The sequence below is a fragment of the Chenopodium album genome, chromosome 21 (assembly GCF_948465745.1).
Source record: "Chenopodium album chromosome 21, dcCheAlbu1.1, whole genome shotgun sequence".
In the NCBI taxonomy this organism is placed as follows: Eukaryota; Viridiplantae; Streptophyta; class Magnoliopsida; order Caryophyllales; family Amaranthaceae; genus Chenopodium; species Chenopodium album.
Window position 1 is genome coordinate 11,980,556 of NC_137854.1, and position 23,531 is coordinate 12,004,086.

The following is a 23,531-nucleotide window of genomic DNA, read 5'->3' on the forward strand; positions in this document are numbered from 1 at the left end:
AATCTTATAGTGATGGACGTTGAGAATATATGGGTCAAAATAAGTTTATATTTTTTTACTTCTAATTTTATTTTATGTTAGGAGAACCAAGACTAAAGAAAATGTCTAATAAGGTAGGTTGTTGTCTAACAACATTAATCCGTTACAAAACTAATACTTGTATACTCAATATATTCGGTATTTCCTGACAAATTTTCCTACCAAGTATCGCAGATTAATATTATTCTTCCTACCTCGAGTATAGTTACGCATTATTAATTTGTTATCTTAAAGGGAGGATGAGGGGATGAGAAGTATTAAAGATTGATGATTAGAGAAGTTGGTTATACCTGGAAGACAAGCCATTGTCACATGTAGGCTACTGATAAAGAAAGTTACCTGGAAGTGGACCTTCTTAAGTAGACATGAAGGAACATCAAATTGACATCTCCTTTTGATTCTTCTTGTATTCTTGTGTTTTGCCAACCTCATTATAATTTCCCATTTGCCAAGTTTTTTTGTCTCCTAACTCGAATTTTTTTGACAAATTATAAACCACTACCTGGGAGCGGAAATAATTTCCGCTCCCATATGTATTGTCTATGAAATACAAACTTCGAAGTTATCCTTTTTTAAAAAGAAAAGAACTTTATTAAAGAGAAAAATTTATTCATTCTCCTTTGCTTGCTTCACCCTTGTTCACAATGCTCTCCTTACATGAGAAAGGAACATTCAACTCTACAAGCAACAACTTCTTCTTCTCTTCTTTTATAATAATCACTTTTTCTTTCATGATCACAACATCTCCTTACTCGATCCCTCGATAGCTAGCTAGCTAGCTGCGCGACTAGCTCCAAATGGAGGATTGTAACGCGGTTATCTCTGATTGTATCATCATATCATGTTGTTGTCAATGCTTGCTTCTACAACTCGTTATATTCGTCTTTATACAACTCCCTCGTCGTGTGGCTCGTAAGACTAAGGAGTATGCAAAGAGGAAGCTGAGGAAGAGGAGGAAGAAGAAACAAGGTGATGATCAAGAAATGGTAGAGGATAAACAAACGGCGGTGTATGGGGACGAGTTTGTAGGGTTAGATGATGATGATAAAAGTGGAAAGTCAATGTCTTTGAGAATTCTTGAATTAGAAAGTATGGCAATGAATGAGTTGCATGATTGGGGGAGTTGTGATGAAGAAGTTGATAAGGTGTTAGGGGAGTTGGCTTTAAAGGGTGAATTTGGATTTGGTAGTTTTTGGGGAAGAAATTCTGAAATTCAAACAAGAAAAAGTAGTAATTGTTATTGTAAATGTAATAGGAGATTGACAAAAGAAGATGAATTAGATTTTGGTAGTCACGTTGTAAAGTTTCATTTGATTGAAGTAATTGAATCTTTTGATTAACAATCTATAATTGTTATTTTTTATGATTATATTATTTCATCTCAAAAGTCGCTTATTGTAATGAATGACTTAGTCATCAATTAATTATTGATACATTAGGTTTGGACTTCCAATCATGTTACATTTTATGAATATTTTAATTATAAAAAGTGTGTATAGTTATATTAGATTCTTGTATAGTGTATTTTGTGATAAAAAGAGTAGGATTTAGTGGATAAAGTTATATTTTCTTAATTAATTATATTAAGAGGGGTTTGGTACTTGGAATTGAAGGTGGGATAGCATAGATTTCTTTGTTTGCTTGGACTTTGGAAGGATTGGGAATAAAATAGGAGGGGACTATTAGGGGATGAGAATTTTTGTTGAAAAAATCCATTTTGATTTAATGAAAGGAACAAGAAAGAGGTACTAGTAAGATTGAGCACGCCCTATGCTAATTGATTCACTTGGGCTCGTTCTCTTCAGCTTAATTTCAATTCAATTCAATTCAACTCCAATCAGTTTAGTTCATCTCAGTTCAGAACCTAATTTCCTTCTCTCATAAACAATTCATTTCAGCTCTATTTCAGTTCAATTCAGCTGCAATTAGTTTAGTTTAATTCAGTTTAGCTCAGTTCAGTAAATCAAAACAGGCCCTTATTAGGACATTGGGTGGTAATGAGATCCACGTTTACTAAGTACTTATTGATTTTACAATGAAAAAAAATATCATATCAATTATTATGAACAATTTTGTTAATTTAATTACAAAAATATGTCAATTGACTCGCACTATAAGGTCTTTATAAACTTGTATCCTCTTGTTCTATACAAAACAAAAATAAAATAAAATAAAATAAAATAAAAATAAATAAATAAATCCTTCTAGGTCTCCATGATAGAGTATAATAATAATAATAAAAAATAAAAAATAAACCTAGTTATGTGAACTAAGATAAAAATCTTGTAAAAGAAAAAAAAAAACCGTAGTTATGGGTTTGTTTAAGAAAGGTAAGCCTAATCCTTGTACAGGATATTTTCGTCATTATATAAGTAATTGGGCCAAGACCTGGCCAGGCCCAAACACATATAATAAAAAATATGGCTAAAATAATACAATAATATTTATTTTGAAAAAAAATCACTTTGTAAAGTTGTTATCAATTGCCTAGCATGGAGAAATCATAACTCATAAGTGAAAACAGAAAAGTGGATATTAGGGTATGTTCACATTTATTGAATTGAGTTGAACTGATCTGAAATGAATATTTTATGAGAGAAGGAAATTAGGAGCTGAACTGAACTGAAATAAACTGAACTGAACTGATTGGAGCTGAACTGAACTGAAATCAAGTAAATATGAGCAGGCCCTTAGTATATTACCATGCTACAATAATAATTTGCATTAAATATATATATATATATATATAGGTGAAGGCTCTCGTGAGAATTTTTTTTATGTGAGAATTTTTCATATGTGAGAATACTTTTTATGTTCTAAATTTTAACTCTTATGTTCTAAATTTTAAATCTGATGTTCTAAACTTTTCCTTAGGTGTTCAAAATTAAATCAAATGTTCTAATTTATTACTCACATGTTCTAAACCATAAATTAGTTAAGTTTGATATTATAAATTTTAAAAAACTCGTTCCAAAATTTTAACTTGTATGTTCTAAATTTTAAAACGTGTGTTCTAAGATTTTTAATTATATGTTCCAGATTTTAAAGCGTATGTTCTATTTTTTACTCGTATATTCTAAATTTTTTACTCACATGTTCTATATTTTATATCAATTTATTCTAAATTTTTATTCACATGTTCATAATCTTAAATCAGATGATCTAAATTTTACTCATGTTTAAAATTTCATAAAGCAAATTTACTAAATATTTAGTCACTTGTTCTAATTCTTAAATAAGATGTTCTAAACATATTACTCACCCTGATGTTCTAAAATATTACTCATGTGTTCTAAATTTTAATTTGAGTCACATGTTCTAAATTTTTACTCTTATGTTCTAAATTTGTACTCACATGTTCTAAATTTAAGATCAGTTCTCATATAAATACAAATTCTCACATATGGGCCTATTCTCACCGGATCCCTCCCCTATATATATATATATATATATATATATATATATATATATATATATATATATATATATATATATATATATATATATGCATTAAAAAAATGGAAAAGTGGATATTAGTATATTACCATGTTACAATAACAATTTGCATAAAAAAAATACAAAATAAATAAATAAATAATAATAAAAAAAAAACCAGGTTACAATAATAATGTCACAAACATGATTATGTGAGGTGTAATTACCATTCAAACCTCTTCTCCAAAAATACAATATCCAAATTCACTTATCAAAAAATAAAAACATCCAAATTTTCATCACATTACAGCAAAAATTTGGTAATAAAAACTCCTAGAAATTTGGCAAATGAACGACAACAATTTCAAGTTAAAAAAACTATTTTACAATTCCTAATTTTACAAATCAAAATCACAATCAATTCTTTGACTCAAGACCATAACTTTATACATGCACAACATTTTCCCCACTTGCTTCCCTTTTGATCATTCAAACAATTAAACCCCCCAACCAATTTAGACCATTTCAACCCCAATTCAATTCAACCCCTCTTACACCCTTTTATTTCTTATCCAAAAATTTCTTCAATCATAATTATATAACCAAAAACCAAATTGTTATGGCGAAAAAATGAGCCATAACAATTTGAACAAATAAAAGGGAATTGTTAAACGTCGCCCTGAAATCAAACCCGTGTTAGAAAAAAAATGGATACCTTCAACCCCGAACAAATAAAACAACTAAAACACATATTTGAACGATTCGACATGGACTCGGATGGGAGCATAACGCAGCTAGAACTAGCTGCGTTGTTACGCTCCCTAGGGGTGAAACACACGGGTGATCAAATATACGCGTTGTTAACATCCATGGACTCGAATGGTAATGGCTACATTGAATTCGACGAGCTAGCACAGGCCTTATTGCCTGAGCTAAACAACCACGATATAATGATCAACCAAGAACAATTGTTAGATGTATTTCGGCTGTTTGACCGCGATGGGAACGGGTACATCACGGCAGCCGAGCTAGCAGGATCAATGGCTAAGATGGGTCATCCATTGACGTACAAAGAATTGGCTGAAATGATGAGGGAAGCTGATACAAATGGAGATGGTGTTATTAGTTTTAATGAGTTTGCTAATATTATGGGTCGTTCTGCTGCTGATATGTTTGGCCTTAATATTACTTGTCCTGTTTCTTAGATGTTACAATCAAATTTACTACGTATGATTTTGTAATTTTCAATGATATAAGTATATAAATCATGTTTATATTCATGGGTTTTTGTTAATTATTGGAATGATTTGATCAAAATTGTTGGTATTTACAATGTTTTTTTTAATGATTTGATTGAGGAATTCTGCATTTTGCAAATTTGGCGAATGCAGGTTTCTTGTAGATTTGCAATTAAACTCAATGATTTGTTTTATGTTTTGACTCTTGTAATTTTTCCAGAGGGCTAGCGTATGCGTTACTTTTTCTTTAGTGAATGTTCAATGATTGATTATTATCTATTCTCTAATTCCGTTCCTCGGAATTATTGTATGCCTTAATCAAGAATTTGTATCCTCGGAATTATTGTATGGTTTCGGACCAATGTTATGAGTCTTTTATCTCTATAAGATTGTCTTTTATCTCTATAAGATTGTGTTGAAGTAAATCCCACCAAGTAACACATGTAAGAGTCCCACATTGATTAAAGAAGAGAGAGTTAAACACTTTATAAGGCTAAGGGGCTATTCCTCCTATTGCCATATGGTTTTGGGATGGAATCTCCTTTGATCTTGTGAAGTGGACACTCTCTCTTGGTTTGCGGGTGCGGCCCAGGCCCGCGTTTAATATGTTATTAGAGCCAGGCTCACGGTATGGGACCTCTAAAGGTTTGAGTATATTGCCAGGCCCAAAGTTTGGGACCTTTAATGACATTAAGTATTTTGTGCCAAATAACCATGATCTCCAACACGTAGAACATTGTATAGGTAGCCACCTTAATTATCAAGGTCCAAGTATTGATTAACTAACCCAATTAAATCTCTGTTTTCAATGTTCTTAGTGTAGCTATGAAAAGATTATAACCCAATTAAACTTTGTCTTCTTTGATTTAGTCATGTTTGTTAGATTATGTAAATAATCTAGTGTATATTATTAGTTGTAATTTACTTATGTATCCTTAGCCCTTAGCCTAGTATAGTCTTGTATATATCTAATGTTTAATCAATGGGAAAGGTACGGCAAATATTTTCATATTGTCTCATGGTATCAGAGCTAAGTATTTGAAATTTTCTTATCAATGATTTTGATCAGTGATGAGTTTAACTATTACAAATGTACAATTAGGTCCTAATATCTTATTTATATTTTCGGATAAAATAAGTTTTATGAAAAATAAGTTCAAATCACGGACAATAATGGTTAACCAAGCTCAATTTTCAACTAATCAATTTTAGATGAATTCAAATACGTGAAAATCAATGAATAGAACGCACACTTAAATTATACCCTCTCGAGTTTTCCATCATGTGTTCCATAGGACTCCAACCAACCCATGGTTAAGAATCAGAAAAATCTCTTACTAGTGTCGTTATTCCTACATTAACATATTTACAACCATTATGGCCCATGGCCCCCAAACAAAATGAATGGCCTTTTCCACATTGATGGATGATGTTTTAATCTTTCTCCATTGTTTTCATGTGCTTGTATAGTTTAGGAGACTTGGCAAAGGGTATCTAATTGTTTGGTACCATAATTTATTCCTCTATAAATTTTAGGTAAATATATTTGTAGAGTTATCAAACTTGTGTGCTTACCTGAAGTATGTTGTAATATCAAATACTCCATAATACTCGTAGTTTAGAGCTTAGAAGTAACTACGTGTGCACAACGTATAATGTCGTACATCTCAAGTCTGTACAACTAGTACAAATCGATCCCGTGAGGACTATTGAATGAAAAATAAGCTATGGTGATGCTAAGCTGAATCGAAACTTTTTATGGGACTTTCTAATAATATTGTAAGTTGCTAAATAGTCACCTATGACAAAAAGAAGAAGCCTTTATAAATTAGTAGAATAAACAATATCTTTTTTTCTCTATATATAAGAACACTGGATTTCTGTACAAAGTTCTACACAATTATGAGCTATAACCAAAGAATATTAGCAGTTGCTGATGGAAAGATAACGCAAGAATGTACATATTCTAGCCTCTTAATTCTGCCCTATCTGACACATATGATACAGCTTCTGAGTATACTTTTTCTGTACAAATCATCTGGAAAATGACAACGACGACAAAATTCAGGCCGAAAAATGACCTTAGTCCCCTCCAAGTTCTGAGGAGTTCACTCAATGACTTTTTTTTCTCTAATGATCCTATACAAAATGTCATCAGCTTTTACTTTTCCGTCTATCCTTCTTTCTAGCTGCTGCACGAGCAGTATAGCCCACAGTTTGTGGTCGTATTGATCTTTGCCTGACCATATGGCAGTACTCGGGGTCTTCGGTTTGACCCTCGAGCCTTAGCCATTGGATCATTTGATGGTACATGGGCACAAACCTCATCTGTATAGCGGAGTAAGTAAAATAGGGGAGTAAAGCTGAGATCACCACAAAAAATGTCAGGAGCCAAAATTTGGGTGCTGGAGCAAGTGACTCGACGAAAACCTGATATGCTGTAGTTGAAAAGTTGGGATTCATTGAGCCATAAATCAAGAGGAAGATATACCAAAGAGCAATTGAACCCCAGATGACAATATGTTGTATAAGTGTAAAGTAGCAAATGAAAAGCGCCATTTGACAGTTCACCACCCAGACAGCACATGTGTACATAGTTGCTCCAAAGATTTGAAAGTCTACAGGCCTCCCGTCGTTACTGTAAGCCTGATTATACATGGCTTCCTTGCAGAAGAAGAAGATGATTATACCACTGATCATTCCATTAACCATCCAGCTGAGTATACGCAACCAACTGAAGAGGACATTTTGAACACCTTCTTGATATAGTAAAGAGAACTGCCACAGGAACATTTATAGAGAAAAGTGTGAGATGAATTGAGCATTCATAAATTTATTTAATTATCCCTCTATCCTTAAATAATGTAAAGTACTAATAAGTAAGATTTAGTTCAGGTTCGATGTTAAAGATTTGCATTTAAAAAAGGGAAAAAAAGAAAAAAAAAAAAAAAAAAAAAAAAAAAACAAACGCACTACTTAACATTTTGTCACCATAATAGTATAATCTAATACTGTACTCAATATTCAACCTACTTTTGGACAAGTTTTTTCAAAAAGAATAAAATGTAATGGTAAAATTTTTAAATAAGTAGTGAGATTAGAACAATAAATCTACCTTGAGACAGAAACGTGCAGAAACATCTTGGTCAAAGACTCCCAAAGCAATTGCAGGAAGCGATGTGAAGAATACATTGAATGTTGACAAAAACCAGTCATTATATGCTGGCTGGCCAGAGAATGATGCATATGCCTCAAACAAGAAAACCGTGACTCCAAAAGTTACGTTCTTGTAGAAGAAGTAACAGATCTGCCGAGGAAAATAAGAATGTGTCAACAAATTATCACTTGAAATACCAAAATGATGGTGGAAATTAAACTAATATAAATGGAATTATAGTTTCTAGTAGACGATACCATTGAGGTTATTCTTCTGTAACACCAATGACCATGGACAAGCAATAAACGCTCCAAAAACCGAAATTGAGCAATAGCAATATCACTGGACATTACAGCCTGGCATGAAAGAAAGGGTAAGATATTGTGCAAAAGGCTTAATGAGTGTTTAAGCGACAGCACTAGAACAAATCAGACAATTCCCAAGGCATGGTGTGTATATACCTGCATTCCTTCAACACCACTGATCCCAATTCCTATGTCAGCTTCTTGAAGCATTCCCACATCATTAGCTCCATCACCAATGGCTAATGTTGTTCTATTAGTACCATTTTTCACGAGTCTTGTGACCTGTGATTTTTCAGAATGATTCAGAAAACATGATAAGCAAATACAGACATAAGAAAAGTTTTGGAATCATGAGAGATAAGTAGTCAAGTGAACTCACCAATGCCTTCTGCTTGGGTGATGAGCGACAGCAAATAACTGAGGCACAGCCAATAGCAAGCTCTAGAAATAAATTCTTCATATCATCCTCTAGAGCGTATGCGAGAGATTTCCCATCAATAATCAAAGCATAAGCCTCGGAAGTTGAGCCAGATGCGCCAAGTTGAGTCTTAGCAGTAGTAATTTGCTTGAGCACGGTTTCTCTGGATGCCTACAATGTATGAATCATCAAATTAGATATTACAGTGAATATATTACTTTCCAGCATGTAGTTGCAAGGCGGGGAGGCACAAGATTTTAGGAGACCATGTGATGAAGAGCTATACAATTGGCAATATATCCCTTTAACCTATAAGTAATAGCTAACAGTGACAGTTGTGACACTAATTCTTTTGTAACAAAGACAGGAGTGTTGCTACAAAGGCTAGAAGAATTCCTCCTGAGAATTACTTTTTGGCATCAGCACAATCAATCTAGGCCTAACCGAGCAATTCCCTAGATGAAAGAATGTTCATGATATATTCATCTGAGTGCATTAAAAATACCAAAGAAGCAGCAGTAAACTGGACAGCAAAGATATTTATTTCCTGGGCCATAAGAGTTTTTAAAAGGCCACGTGTAAAACTTTTTGGTTGTTTTTTAGAAGGTCAGGATAATGGTTGTTTTTTAGATGGTTAGTAAAACTTTTTGTTTTATTTCATTGTGCATTAGTACTAATAATGTAAGCAACTCACCTTAGTGATGGCATCCTTGTCACCCAACTTCTCCAATGTTTTGATTTCCGGGGTCTCTACACTAATCAGTATTTGCTTCATTCCTTGTCTCAGCAAACTACAAGCAAACCTGAAGTTTTCATAGGCTAAAGTTAGAAATGGAATTGGATTTAAAGCAAGTGTGGATAACAGTACGACAAAAAACTATACCCGATGTTAATAGCTGTCTCCATCTTATCCCCAGTCAAGACCCATATCTTTATTCCAGCTTGGGCAAGTTTGTCAATGCATTCTGGAACCTATACACAGGTTACATGCAAAGATTAGACAAGTTCGATAACACTTTAACAATGGTTTATTTTGCCGAGCTCAATTTCCTTATAAAAGAACAAGCAAAGATCCAAATCCTACCCCACGCTGAAGTTTATCCTCAACAGCAGTTGCACCAAGAAGAATCAAATCTTTTTCAATTGACTCAGCCACTTGCTCAACTAGTGATTCCTGATCTGCACTAACAGCATTCCTGGCAGCATTAAAGTTTTCATTGAACTCTCTGTATTCTTCATCATCAATTTCCCGGTAGGCAAGTATCAAAGTCCTCAGTCCTGCATCAGCATATTCATTTACATGGTCTCTGGTCTGCTCCTCAAATTGGCTACCGTGCCTGTCTAGTCGTGGAAACATAACACTGCACAAAATGAAAAGGAAATTACAAAACACCCGTCAGAAAAAATATATATTAGAAAAGTTGTTATGAATAAAGCAAAGCTTGTCATAGCAAAATTCGAGTACAATTTTACGCATGGAAAAGAGGAAAAGGGGCTGAGTAAGAAAAGGTGGTTTAAACAAACCTGTCAGCACCCTTGCAGAGTAGAATTTTTTTCCCTTCCTCAGTTTCGACAATTACTGACATTCTTTTTCTAGTGCTATTGAACTCTAAGATACTCAGGACTTTGAAATCCCTGCATAACGGCAATTTATGTTAAGAAAGGACATAATATAAACATTGGTTTGAATTGCACTGGTTCAGAAAATGTCTAAGACTACATAACTACGTTGCTATTTTCAAGTATCAGAATATGAAGAGCTTGTACACTATGCAAAATCAGCACGCATAATGGTGACTATCTTAGTCTCTAATGCTTACTTCAGTTTTAAGCATCTTGATGATGAAACTGAAATCTTGAAGTTTTTACAGTAACAATGAATAAGGTAAATTAATCTGATTGTCTAGTCAGAATCATAGATTCAATTTTCTAAACTAGACAAACCTTATACAAAATATATTATGACTTATGCAAAGAATATACACTTTTTCCATTTTCAGTCTCTTCAAAAGAATAAATGTATGCAATAACAAGAATAAAAGAGATAAATGTAATTGATAAAATGCTAACCTCTCAATTATTTCTCCTGTAACAGGATCCAATTCATTCAATGAAACATTGGTCTGAGTTCTTTTGTGGAACTCGAAACCAAGTTCTCTAGCTGCAATAACAAAAGCTGCCTCATCGGGTGATTCTGCTTCATAGGAAACTTTCCCAGTTTCTTCATCTACTTCAGGAATCACTGTGTGGCAAACAGCCAGTAGTTGAAAGAACATCTGAATAACATGTGAATTTGGCTCGTTTACCCAGTTGCCATTCATAACCCTTTCATCCTTGAAATTGAACCCTTTAACACCAGAATTTGCCTCAGCGAATTCCTCCTCGATTTCATCATGATCATTAACCATAGACTGTAAACCATTCATCAATCCATTGGGTAAAGGTGAACCTTTTCTTTTGGCCATAGCCCTCTCAACCTCTGTAATACCACGACCATAAGCTGTCCCTGCGATTGAACACTTAATGAACTCCATAGAATTGCATGTCAAAGTGCCTGTCTTATCAGAAAGTATTGTATCAACTTGACCAAGCTCTTCATTTAAGTTTGAGGTACGGGCATGAGCTGGCTTGTCAGTTTCTTCATGATACATTTGAATATCTTGGTTGATAAAACGACTCTGGAGAACTTTCACTATCTCTATAGACACATACAAGGAGATAGGGATCAGGTAACTGTACAACATAAGGCCGGTGAGGAAGTGTAAAAACGCTGAAAGTGGAGCTCTATTGGCATCAAAGTAAATTGTCGGGTGTGCATTCGGTCTAAGGTACCACCTCTTTACTACGCCATCTTTCAGGTCATCATTGGTAGTAACACCAAACACAACGGATCCAACAAAAGACATCAAAAATAACATGAAGAATAGGAAGTATATAATCTTATCCATTTTCCTCTCAACCCTGCTTCGCTTAGAGGGTGGGTCAGTGGCATTCTGCATAACCTTGGTGTCATGACCAGTAAAAACCACAACACCATATATATAATCTGTGTTTCGAAGTTTCGAGTCTCTCAAGAGAAGTTGTTGGGGGCTGAGTGGAAATTGTTGCTCCTCATAATCCATAGTTCCAACAAAAGTATACAAATTGGCATTAGGGTCTTCACATCTTACAGTAGCTTTAAAGTCCTTGAAACTGGAGTCCTCATGCAAAGATGTAGTAACTTCAAGAGCTTGTTTCAATTTCAAGTTTGTCTCCCCGTCGAGATTCATGGTTTCGACGTAACAGACTGCATCCTCATAACTAGATGAAAGCAAAAGGATATCAGCTGGAAAGAACCCATCTTTCTCAACTTTCACCACATCCCCTACTTTAAGATAACTCGATTCCGACTCCTTAAACTCCCCATCTCCAAAATGTACTTGTACTTTTCTCTTATTCACCTCTACATCCTGAATAAATTATTAAATCAATATATCATACACTGGTTGACAAATCAACATCCAGCTATTAAGCTCAATTATTTTAAAAATTCAATTAGCATCCAATGCACCCCCACCTTGTTACAGTCAGAAACTCAGAACTTGTTCAATCAACAACTAAATTACAAAAATCAATCGAATTCAAAGACAAACATAATCATCAAAGCTTACTTTTGACCTTAATCACATGCCATTTACAGCCACATAAAGTTAGGTTGGATTATTAAATTTTTAACAATGCAAGCCACATTTAGCAAACAAAAATGTCACCAAACAACAATTACTTCTACATTCACTAACATAAACTCAAGCAATAATCATCAACAAAAAAAAAAACACCATTTTTAGCTAAATTAGAGATAGAAATAGGATCAAATACCTGCTGATTTCGCCGCCAATCCTCGATTGCCTCCTTCAACATACTCACACCAATAACAAACACCAGTGGTGCAATAGCACTAACAGCTGAATAAGGTGCAAGAGGAGTAAAAGCCAAGATTCCAGTTACAAGGAAAAAGAAATTGGCAACTCTCCTAAATTGCTCAAACAAAGATTTGGGTACAAAAGTTGCAAGTGTATACTTTGTTGTTCTAACATAATTATCTGGGTAATCTCTAATTGAAGACTCAAAACTATTTGGCTCATTACAATATACAACCCTTGAAAAACCAGGACCTCCAATTTGTGAAATATCATCTTCTTGAAAAGATGCTTTTCCACAATGAAAAGAATAGATCTTGCTGAAATTCAACCTCCTTCTTCTTCTTCCATGAACCATTTTTATTGACTAAAAATGGCTCAAATCTTGTAAGAATGATGGGATTTTTGGCAATAATTTTCACTCAATCTTGTAAAAAGATGAGATTTTTTGGGTTTTTTTGGGTTTTTTCTTCCAACTTCAACAAGAACACCACCCAAGTGTAGATTATGGGAGAGTACCCAAGAAATTAATTAAATGCAACTAACTACCAAATTGTATGAACAAAACCCAATAAATACCTGACCCCAGAAAAAAAAGCTCTAAACCCCAGTAAAAAAAATAATTTGACAAAATTATTTCTTCCTTCCAACAGCAACTTGAAAATGAAAATAGTGCTATGATTTTCACTAACCCGACCCAATTAATCGTATCGCCCGGGCTTAAATCTAGTACACTCCCTTTCGAGGGCTCACTTGTGTAGACAATAAATTAATCCAGTGGTTGCACCAAGCAGTAAAAAAATATGAAAATTTTCCAGCTGTATTGTGGAAATAGACAACTATAACAAACCTCAAACACACAAGAAAATCCCACAAGATATTGAGTAATCTCTGCAAAAGTGCAATAATACCCAGAAAGATAATTAATCACCTTATATAAAGATATCAAGAATATGAAAAAATAAAATAAATTTATGATGATGATGAAGATGAAGAGAAAATTAGTTGCACATTCAACAAAATTATATAAGGTGATAAAATAGAGAGAAAACTATATATGTTGAATTTTCAGGGCATTTTAAAGTTTTTATTTTTTTTTCTTCGACCAAAGAAGGCAGCTTTGAACGAAGACTTGAATCATATCTCTCTTTCGTTTGACTTTCCACCCTTTTGTAATCTAACACGCATTTGCCCAATTTTTTTGATCTATAATATAAAATCCATTTAAATTAAAATTGAAAAATAACCCAGAAATTGAAAATGTAATAATAATAAAAATTCAAGATTTTCAACTACCATCAACAACCCCACAAAGGAAATTTAAGACCTTTATATTAGATAAAATAAAATAAAATAGAATATTCTAAAAGGGAATAGTATGGTATAATCGTATATTATATAGTTTTTTTTTATAGAATATATAATTTCAACAAAAGAGGATGATTGAAGATGACTGCAATTGATTTGATTTGGGAATCGCGGGAAAATTAAACCCAAATAAATAAAAACAAAATAATAATTCTAGAGAAGAAGAAGATGAAGAAATTATTAATGGTGGGCGTAAAAATTAATTTGTTGGTTTCAGGGGTTTTTTCTGTGAATCTTCTTCTTGTGATTTGTGTGACTGACTTTTTGTTTTCTGTTGTTTTGCTGAATCTTAGAGGAAAAGACATGTGAAGAACTCTTTACTGAGATTAAAAATTAAAATTGATAGATGTACTCTTGTGGTAAAATCAATTTTTTATCTTTTTTACTTTATTTAGTGGAGTGGTGAAAATTAATTTACAAATTACAAAAACAAAAACAAAAAAATAAAAATATAAAGTTGAATTGATGTGTCATGTGTGTGATTTGTTGTGTTGTGTCTTTGATTCAATTTTGCATTATTAGGGATATTTTTAGCTCCCTAATTCACTTTTATGGTAATAATTTTCGTACATTTTAGGGTGCCGAAATAAAAAGAAAAAATTGTGTGGTCTAATTAGTTGGTATAATTAGTTAGTCAATTAATACGACCTGCTAGAGCTATTACTCCGTAGTTGATTTTAAGCCAAGGTGAATAGCTACCGCCTAAGGGAGATTGAGAATTTGATGAAGAGCTAAAGAGGAGATGATATAGGCGTGTTGGTGTTAGATTTTTGAACTTGTTAATTCAAATAAGTTAACTTGAGTGTAGGTATTTAATAGTAAGGGCCTGTTCTCTTCCGTTGAAATTCAGTTCAGTTCAGTTCAGTTCAGTTCAGTTCAGTTCAGCTCAGTTCAGTTCAGCTCTTATGTCTAATGATATTGCTAATGATATAAAGCCGAATTTCATTCTTTTAAGCTCTTATTACAACGACGCAACAAATAATAATAATAATTATTATTATTATTATTATCAATAAATAATAATAATAATAATAATAACAATAATATTAATAATAATAATCAATAATTAATTATAATAATAATAATAATAACAATAATTAATATTAATATTAATATTAATAAATAATAATAATAATAATAATATCGATACAATTCATTGTTCAAATGGTTCTATTTTTTTGATACACATTTCTATTGTTAATCTTATTGAGAAAATTAGAGTACTACACAACTTAAACTAATTTTCATAGTCAGTTAGTTCTTCATCTTCTTCTTGTCCACCAAGCTCCTCCATTACCTCGGCATTCCTCTGAACTGACTCCCATATCTGATCAGTTATTTCTTGTCGGACAATATCCATAGCTGCTTTTCTGCTACATGTAAGTGTTTTGTGTTCTTTTGTCATAATACTATTTTATTTTAAAATTAAATAGTATATGTGTTTAAAATATTTAGAGGTTTCAAGTTTTTAATATATTTTCCATAAATTTATAATTATATTATAAATTTTATAATTATGTCATATGAAATAGTACATTTGTATATACACATAGGTATAGTAATATATAATCAAAGACCACTAATCCGTAGTTAAAAATCACTAATTAATAAGTTCAGTTCAGTTCAGTTCAGTTCAGTTCAGTTCAGTTCAGTTCAATTCAGTTGATTTCAGTCAATCAGAACAGGCCCTAATGTTAGAAAATTAATTAAACTTACTAAAACCAAACACGTTAAATCCGTTTTGGAAAAAGATATAATGTACGTACTTTGTATTTTTTATAAATTTCTATATTTTATGATTTCTAAATTAGATGATGTTTGTAATTAGGAATGGAAATTTTTTTGGTATATAGAGTGATAATCTGGGGATAATTTAGGCTTGGGGAGCAAGTAATATATCATATATAATTGATACGGAGTATGGGTTTTGTTCTAGGTTAGCCTACAAAAATGTGTTTAGGCTTTCTAGAAACTTATGATGGTTTGCCGAGGGGGAAAAATCATCAAAAGAATTATTGTCTTATTTTTTTCGAAATTTAATAAAACAATATTATTATTTGATATGAGAAAATCTAAATTTCGTCATAAACACTCATCTCTTTTATTATCGTATTTTGTTGTCTTGTTCTATAATGTATTTGAGAGCGAGTCCTCAAATCATCTCATGGCACGTATTTGTTACAACAAACTAACTACCTATACACAATATTTTTATTATATAAATAAATAACATGCTATCTTCATAGCTTAACTTTATACATTTAATCAATGTACTTATTCTTAGTATCTTTTCAAAGTAAAGCCGAAGCTAAGTTATTTATGGAGACATGGAGTAACTGAAATACAATTTCATATCACAAACCAAGTTGAGAATTGAATAACTCGTTCATATTTAGACTAGATTATAAAAACCAATCGAACAATGCGGATCAAATCAAACATCAATCATGTAAACAACTTACAACTAGCCACCACATTGTGCCATTGACTTCTTGTATCTTAAATTTCAAGTTTAAATAGTATAACCATTTTTATTTTTAGCAAAATTTACAAGCTCATCAATATTTTACTCATTACTAAAAATATAAAAAAAAAAAAAATAGAGCAAAAGTAAAAATGTGATTTTTTTTTTAGTTAAGTTTAATTGACTGGAAACCTGCTGAGGTGGTACTAAATGAGTGAATAAAATGACAAGTTGGTGAACTAATTTTATTAAAAAAGTTGGTAATTAATAAAAGAACAAGAGTGACGCCGTCATGAAGGGCATAATACGGGAAGAGGTGAGTAATTAGTGCAACCGGTGAGATCGGTCAAATGTCTTTGGTGTCTTACGTAATCCCATGCGTTTCTAAGGAGGCTTGTATAACCTAATAATCAATTATTAAACCCCCTTTATTTTAATGTTAATAAACTTTTTAGACGTAATTTAGTCGCTTCACTCAACTGTTAAATAATTCATCCGTACCATATATTTTTTTAATTAGAAAATATCTACATGTTTGAGTTTGAACCAAAGATTTTTAAGGTATGTATTAAGAATGTGAGATTCTTTGATTGTTTTTGTGGGCTTTGTTTGACTATTAGAGATGAATAATTATTAGCGGTTTGTATTAGCTAATTCGACTAGCTTGTTGTAATGAATGTTTAACTTGATGTGTAAGAGTGTTTGACATTTCTTACTACAATAAAACGAGTATAATGAAAAATAACGTTTCGAAAATCTTAATAAATGGTACTAAATTTGACTAAATGTTGGTTAGAATAGTCATTTCACTAATGCATTTAGAAAACCCTCTTACAAAACAGAGTATATAAGATAGACTTTTACGTACGTTTAAACTTTTCTTTCAACTAAACATTCTCACCAAAGGTTTGGACTAGTCAAACCTCTCTTTTTTTTACTCAACTTCTCTAAACCAAAAATTTTAGAATCCATCACCTTCTTAAAAAGTTTATATTTAAGCCAAAAATAAATTATTTTACAAGATACTTCATATATATTTTAATTTTGACCTAATTATTATTATTCGATATGCCTTTTGAAAAATTATTATCTAATACCAACTAATTTAGTTGATGAAATCTTTTGGTTTCAAAAAAAAAAAAAAAAGTTGATGAAATCTTAAAATAGTACGTAATAAAGGCTAATTAAATTTCAAATAAATCTTCACCATCTATGTCAACATCAATATTGTCATCATTACAATGATTATTTTAATTTTAATATCCTATACATTAAATATAATATTCTCTCCGTACCATAGTATAATGCTCGTATTTTATTTTCAAGCATCCCAAAATGTTGTGCCCCTACTTTCATATAAATTACCACTATCTTAATTTGTACCTTTCTTAATCCAAGGCCTCATCTAAATTATCGTGTGAGATATTGTTAGATTTGTAGTAATAGTTTGTATTTTTATAATATCAAATAATTTTCATAAATTTAATTTAATATGAAAATAGAGATTGTACTTAAGAGGGGATTGTGCAAAACACAAATGAGAAGAATAAAAAAATAAATAATAAATATATAAAAATGAGAGAATTGTTATAACAAGGTACAAAAGCACCGATGTAGAAAATAATTACACATTCTCTTCACTACCATTAATTCATTCCCTTAAAAAAAAATTGAGAGAATTTTTATAATAAGGTACAAAAGCACCGGATGTTTAAGAAAATAATTACACATTCTCTTCACTAACATTAATTCATTCCCTTAAAAAAAAAAAAAAAAAAAAAAAAAAAAAAAAAAAAAAAAAAAAAAAAAAAAAAGTTGAACGGACATAGATGAAAGTTGATCCAAAATTTTTAAGTACCTCCCAAAAATTTAATCATCAAATTGACAAACACGGGAAATAAATATATTGTCACCAAGTAGGAGTTCTTTTATTTTGTTTTAAAAGTATTTTTCAAATAGATTAACTTGTCAGTATTCCCTAATAATTACGAAATGGGTACAACATTCTGAAACAAGAAACTATAATCCAATTATATATTGAAATATTTCTTTGGTGCACCTACCACAAAACAATATTAGAAGAGATGGGTATTAATGTATGATAATATTACATATAAAAAGAATAAAAATAGCATCAGAATCTAATCATCATAGATAAATGAATTATAAAAACCATTAAAAAAAAAATACAAAATCATTGATAAACATAATGAATTAATGATAGAGTGTTAGAGTTGTCTGTCTGGGATATTGTAATCTAAAATTAATTATGTATCATTATCTATGGTCATAAAAATGCTACTCCTAATATTTTACTCAATCATGTGGTAGAGTGATTAGATTAATTGTGAGTTTATGTGACTCTTCTAGAAGAATCATTCTTGGATTTGTCTATAGAAATTAAAATTTGTATACTTCGCTCTCTTTATAGTTACATATATTCATCAAGTTTACTTGGAACTAGCTAGAATTAGGACCATAAAATTAAAGCTAAGTTATAATTGTGATCTACATATGATGCATATGTGGAACTTCTATATTAATCTTCAATCCGTTTTTGCCTACTTTTCTTTCCTATTAACATAATACATACGAACGGAGTATTATTATATAAGTGACTTCTTTCAATAAACGTGTTTCTCCATATTACTAATTTTACCGATTTATTGATAACTGGATGGTGGAGGTAGTGTCATTGTGAATATGTCTCCACCATCATATTTGCAACTGATCTGTAGTGAATAAAAAAAAACACATATTTATATGAGTTTTAACAAAAAATCATATCATTATAAACTTTCAAATTTAATTTTAAATTATTTATAATCAAACACATTAATGATTGAAATCATGTATTGACAAATGACGATGAGATAAGTCAGAAACCAAATCGATCGCGGGTTACCAACCACAAGTACACAATCAAAGAGGGAGGTTTGGGTGTTTCCACCTTAGGCAAATCAAGGAGTAGGTTATCGCTACCATTGATGGGGCTTTAACACTAACATTGTACATATAATGGTACAACCTGATTACATACAAATCATATACGTGTCACGTAAATTGTCGTTGTTGGCCTAATAATTTCAACAATTCATGTTCTAGAATCCTTTGACCAATCATTATATCCCACATCACATGCTTCATACTTTCACTGTTTCACATGTTTGTTTTCTCTTTATTTTCCTATTCATCTTCTTCACTTTTACTATTCTCTTTTTTTTTATTATTTATTATTATTTTTTTTATCTACGTTACTAATTTTTGTTTTACCTTTACTTTTTTTTTTCCGAAGTCAATTAATTGGTGACACAAAACGTGATTCATGGGTAATAAAGTAATACAAGTAAATGAAGTAATGCATTATTGCATGCATGCAACGCTCTTTATGCAAGTGTTACGGAGAATTAGAAACCGTTATATACATAAATGGTACTCGTATAACGTAGAATTGATGAGCAACTATTACCAAAGGGTTTTTTCCTTTTTTTTTTTTTTTTTTTTTTGAGAAATATAGTATATGGAGTTAATGACAATTTACTGGCTTTAACACTAATATGGATTTTTCTACTCAAATGCAAAATTACACTACTAATTGACATGAATTATGGCATAAGTTTAATCGCTGACCCAAACTTGTCTACATAATTAATTTAAATTCGTATCAATCTAGATTATAATTATACATACTCAATGACATTAACTTGTTAAATAAATCTATAAATGTTGACATAGTTCATGTAACTAATTTAATACGAAGTATATGTAGTGTCATTTATAAGTGTCTTAAATAAACTATTTATGTCGCCGAGTTTTATAATGACCAAGATAATGTCGATCTAATTATAAAGATATGTTCATGTCAATGGTTGCAATATTGAATCATATAATCATGTCCATGAGTGTAATTACGCCCCAAAAAAGAAAAAAAATAGTAAAAAACTTGTCATTGATGACTTGAATGATGATACATAAAATCCTAAGGGTTATGTATAAGAACGAAGCTAAAACTAGAAGATAATAAATGAAATAAAATGTTAATTATATCAATCGATACATGATTTTGTCATACTTTCTGATTAATATTACTAGCAAAGTAATTTGATAGACCTCCACAATCTAATCTTGATGCAACACTGATGGTATGTATTGGTAGCCTGGATCATCACGTACATGAACCATCATTATATTACTCCGATCCGTATTAGATTGAGTATGCATATAATTATCGAATTAGGTTTTTGAAAAGCTCTTTATATGAATATCAGTATATCAGACCCTCGAAATTATTGAAGGTGCATGCATTGGCAAATGGTATAATACACAATTACACAAAGCTATCGAGTTATCCTTACAAAAGACGAAAAGGAGAAGCACAATTATCACTTATTATGAAATCTTACTATAAAATGCGTGCCAAAATACAGTGATAGATAAAGGTCCCTAGAAATTTGCTTTTGCTTTAAATTGTCTATTTTGGATTAAAAAAAAACATATGTGATTGTAACTAATATACTCCGTTATATATATATTTTTTTTAAAATACATTTTTATACCATTACTACTAACTAGCATATTTGTCGATACACATATTTATCTATTAATATTTTTAGTATTAGTAAACTTATAAAAAATTAATACAAGTAAAGACTGATACTGTACTCCCTCCGTTTCATAATGTTAGTCCGGCCTATTTAAAATCTTTTGACTATAAAAAATTAGAGGAAATCTTTAGGTTACTTGAAGTCAATTAATGTAGTAAATCAACAAGTAATATGTTCAAGGCTTGGTTTGCAAAAATTTGTCCATGATTAGTTGTACTGTATTATTTTCTTTAGGTTACTTGAAGTCAATTAGTTTGCAAAAATTTTGTCGGTCAAGCTGACGCAACTAATCTAAAAATGACGGAGTAAGATATTTATGTTCTATTCTCATCTTGATATTTTTTTTTTTATTTTTACTTATTCTAAATTTAAATAATTCTTGCATTTTACTACATATTGTTTAACATTTGACTCTGATTTTTGAGGAATATTATATAGGCATTACATAATAAGAACAACTTTGAAAAAAATAAAATAAAGGAATCTAGAAAATTTTTACCCGTGCAATTCAAATATGCGTGACGACCCAAGCGTACTTTTTTAGTTTCCCCAACTTTCCGGTAATGAGATCCAAATTGGACCAATTAACACGTTGTTTGTGGCTCAAGTTTTCTATTTTTTCTGAATTATTCTTATTTTTGGTTGCTAAAAAGATTTGATCATTAATTAGTACACTAGCATTAGTATTATTATTAAATAATAAAATAATGTGTTATAATTAAGGTTGATGAAATTGACCTGTAATAAGATAATTGAAGGTTCCAATCATGGTCAATATAGTTTAACATGTTATTATATAGTTTGTCTGGTTGTCAAAATGTCAACTAGTTCCTGCTGCAAAATAATGTTTACCGATATCATATTTTGCCTTGAATTTTCATCTTGACCAATGACCATCTTTGCTAAGTCTTATTAGCTCTAAAAATAATTAATATAAATTAAATTCTCAAAAATTATAAAATTATATTTATAAATAAATTGCCCCTCTCTTTCCCAAAAAAAAAAAATATTATAAATAAATAAAAGTCTAAGCTCTATAAAAAAGAATTTTTCTACACATGCCCAACTTATAGATTAGTCCGTAATGCGAAGTACAATGAGTTTTGCTAGCATGACAAAGTCTCTAGAAGAAACACAATTATTCAAAGGCCATGGTACATAAATATATAAATAATTTAAAACATAAAATATAAAATGTTTTGTTTATAATTCCACTCTAATAATTTGCTACTCGGTATAACTCAAACTTTATTGGAAAAAATTTAATTATTATATTACCATATTGTCCATATATATGACCAAAGTAGTAAATAATTTATTTCTAACATGTGTTTTTCTTCAACAGTTTTCATATATATTTTGTAATATGGTAAAAACAAAGTTAATCGAGCTAACACATGGGCCCGCTGACCATTGTGATAATGTCACAAATTTTAATAATTTTTTTTAAACATAACCCATGACCCTCAGCGTGTCGATGTTGAGTTTATGACATACTCTTGTCATATATACTAGAATTTCTTGTTCCGTATGTAAATGGTTTGGATTATATAAAGTCGTCATGAAAATGTTACCATACCATAACTCGCAATTGAATAACTCTGAGCATGCAAACCTTAGCTTCATGTGCAAACCCAAATGCTGAAATTGAAGCACTTAGCGCGCGAGAGTCATCTTGCGTGCATAGGCTGCGCGCAAAAACTATGTGCGACATCTAGCTTAGGCTTGCATGCAGCCTTTGGTTCTCTTGTGCCCCAATTTAAGGTTTTACATCTTTGTGGCATAGTTTATGTAATATTGTTAATTTAGTTTCTCCATATGGCGGCTTGCTACTAGCTAGGAATTTAATTGGAAAACAAATTAGGGTTTGTTTAATAGTGTAATCAGAAACGACCGCCATTAGGTGATAGTTTAGATTGAAGCCTCAAAGCCGTTATGCCATTAGATATTCCTTGTATATTATTCCTCTTGTTCTTTCTCCATTATAGTGAATTGATGAGAAGCTCTCGAATCCCTCACTTGTAGATTAGGTCTAGTTGGCTAATCAATGCAACCATGTAAATCCTTAGCTTGTGTGTTTTAGTTTTTTTTTTTCCTTAATTTATTGCTTTCTCAACCTGATCATTACTTCACACAAATACACCATTGCCTATTTCATTCTCAATTTAAAAGATATGAATAAAATGAGATATTATGAGTAGTCTGAACTCGCATTACCATGGATAATTATGACAACATGTACGATTTTTCTTACAAATTACGTACATCTAGCTTCATTATCAATTTTGGGGTTTAATTATGACCGCTTTATCAAATGGGTACTAAGACTCTTTGATTTGAAAATAATGTTCACATTGGAAATTATACAATTATTTTCACAAATTAAAACCAATTTTATTGCAATAATAATTAGAAAGAACAAACAAATAATGGCACATGCATCACTATTCAACGATGCATAAATTGCTAATTAACATCACAAGTTTTCGAATGCATATTAATTAACATCACAAGTTTTCGAGTTTTTAATGATTTTTGAATATTAATAGGCATCACAGCCATACAAAATCTTTCTTATGAAACTTTGAGGTTGTAATTTAGATG

At 31.1% G+C, this 23,531-nt stretch overlaps 2 protein-coding genes and 1 pseudogene across 2 annotated transcripts; 2 read left to right on the plus strand and 1 right to left on the minus strand.

The window, feature by feature from the left end:
• Positions 1-657: 657 nt before the first annotated feature.
• Positions 658-1,472, plus strand: LOC145603015 (uncharacterized). The gene has a single exon (XM_081659148.1). The coding sequence runs from the start codon at positions 837-839 to the stop codon at positions 1,377-1,379; it is 543 nt and encodes a 180-aa protein (XP_081515274.1). The 5' UTR covers positions 658-836; the 3' UTR covers positions 1,380-1,472.
• Positions 1,473-3,967: 2,495 nt separating this feature from the next.
• On the plus strand, positions 3,968-4,889 carry LOC145602309 (putative calcium-binding protein CML15 pseudogene; annotated as a pseudogene).
• Positions 4,890-6,514: 1,625 nt separating this feature from the next.
• LOC145600125 (putative phospholipid-transporting ATPase 9) lies at positions 6,515-14,134 on the minus strand. Its single transcript, XM_081656014.1, has 11 exons — positions 12,451-14,134; positions 10,663-12,041; positions 10,117-10,227; positions 9,677-9,953; positions 9,476-9,564; positions 9,287-9,395; positions 8,554-8,763; positions 8,331-8,456; positions 8,127-8,225; positions 7,828-8,019; positions 6,515-7,490 (listed from the first exon to the last, which is right to left on the minus strand). The coding sequence occupies exons 1-11, from the start codon at positions 12,847-12,849 to the stop codon at positions 6,867-6,869; spliced, it is 3,615 nt and encodes a 1,204-aa protein (XP_081512140.1). The 5' UTR covers positions 12,850-14,134; the 3' UTR covers positions 6,515-6,866.
• Positions 14,135-23,531: the final 9,397 nt, after the last annotated feature.

What these genes read in the sequence shown, in the direction of transcription:
- LOC145600125 (XM_081656014.1), bottom strand. Translation starts at nt 12,849, where the DNA reads ATGGTTCATGGAAGAAGAAGAAGGAGGTTGAATTTCAGCAAGATCTAT. An exon ending in ATTGGCGGCGAAATCAGCAG is followed by an intron (nt 12,042 to 12,450) that starts GTATTTGATCCT and finishes TAATTTATTCAG; the next exon opens with GATGTAGAGGTGAATAAGAG. An exon ending in ACAGGAGAAATAATTGAGAG is followed by an intron (nt 10,228 to 10,662) that starts GTTAGCATTTTA and finishes GCCGTTATGCAG; the next exon opens with GGATTTCAAAGTCCTGAGTA.
- LOC145603015 (XM_081659148.1), top strand. Translation starts at nt 837, where the DNA reads ATGGAGGATTGTAACGCGGTTATCTCTGATTGTATCATCATATCATGT.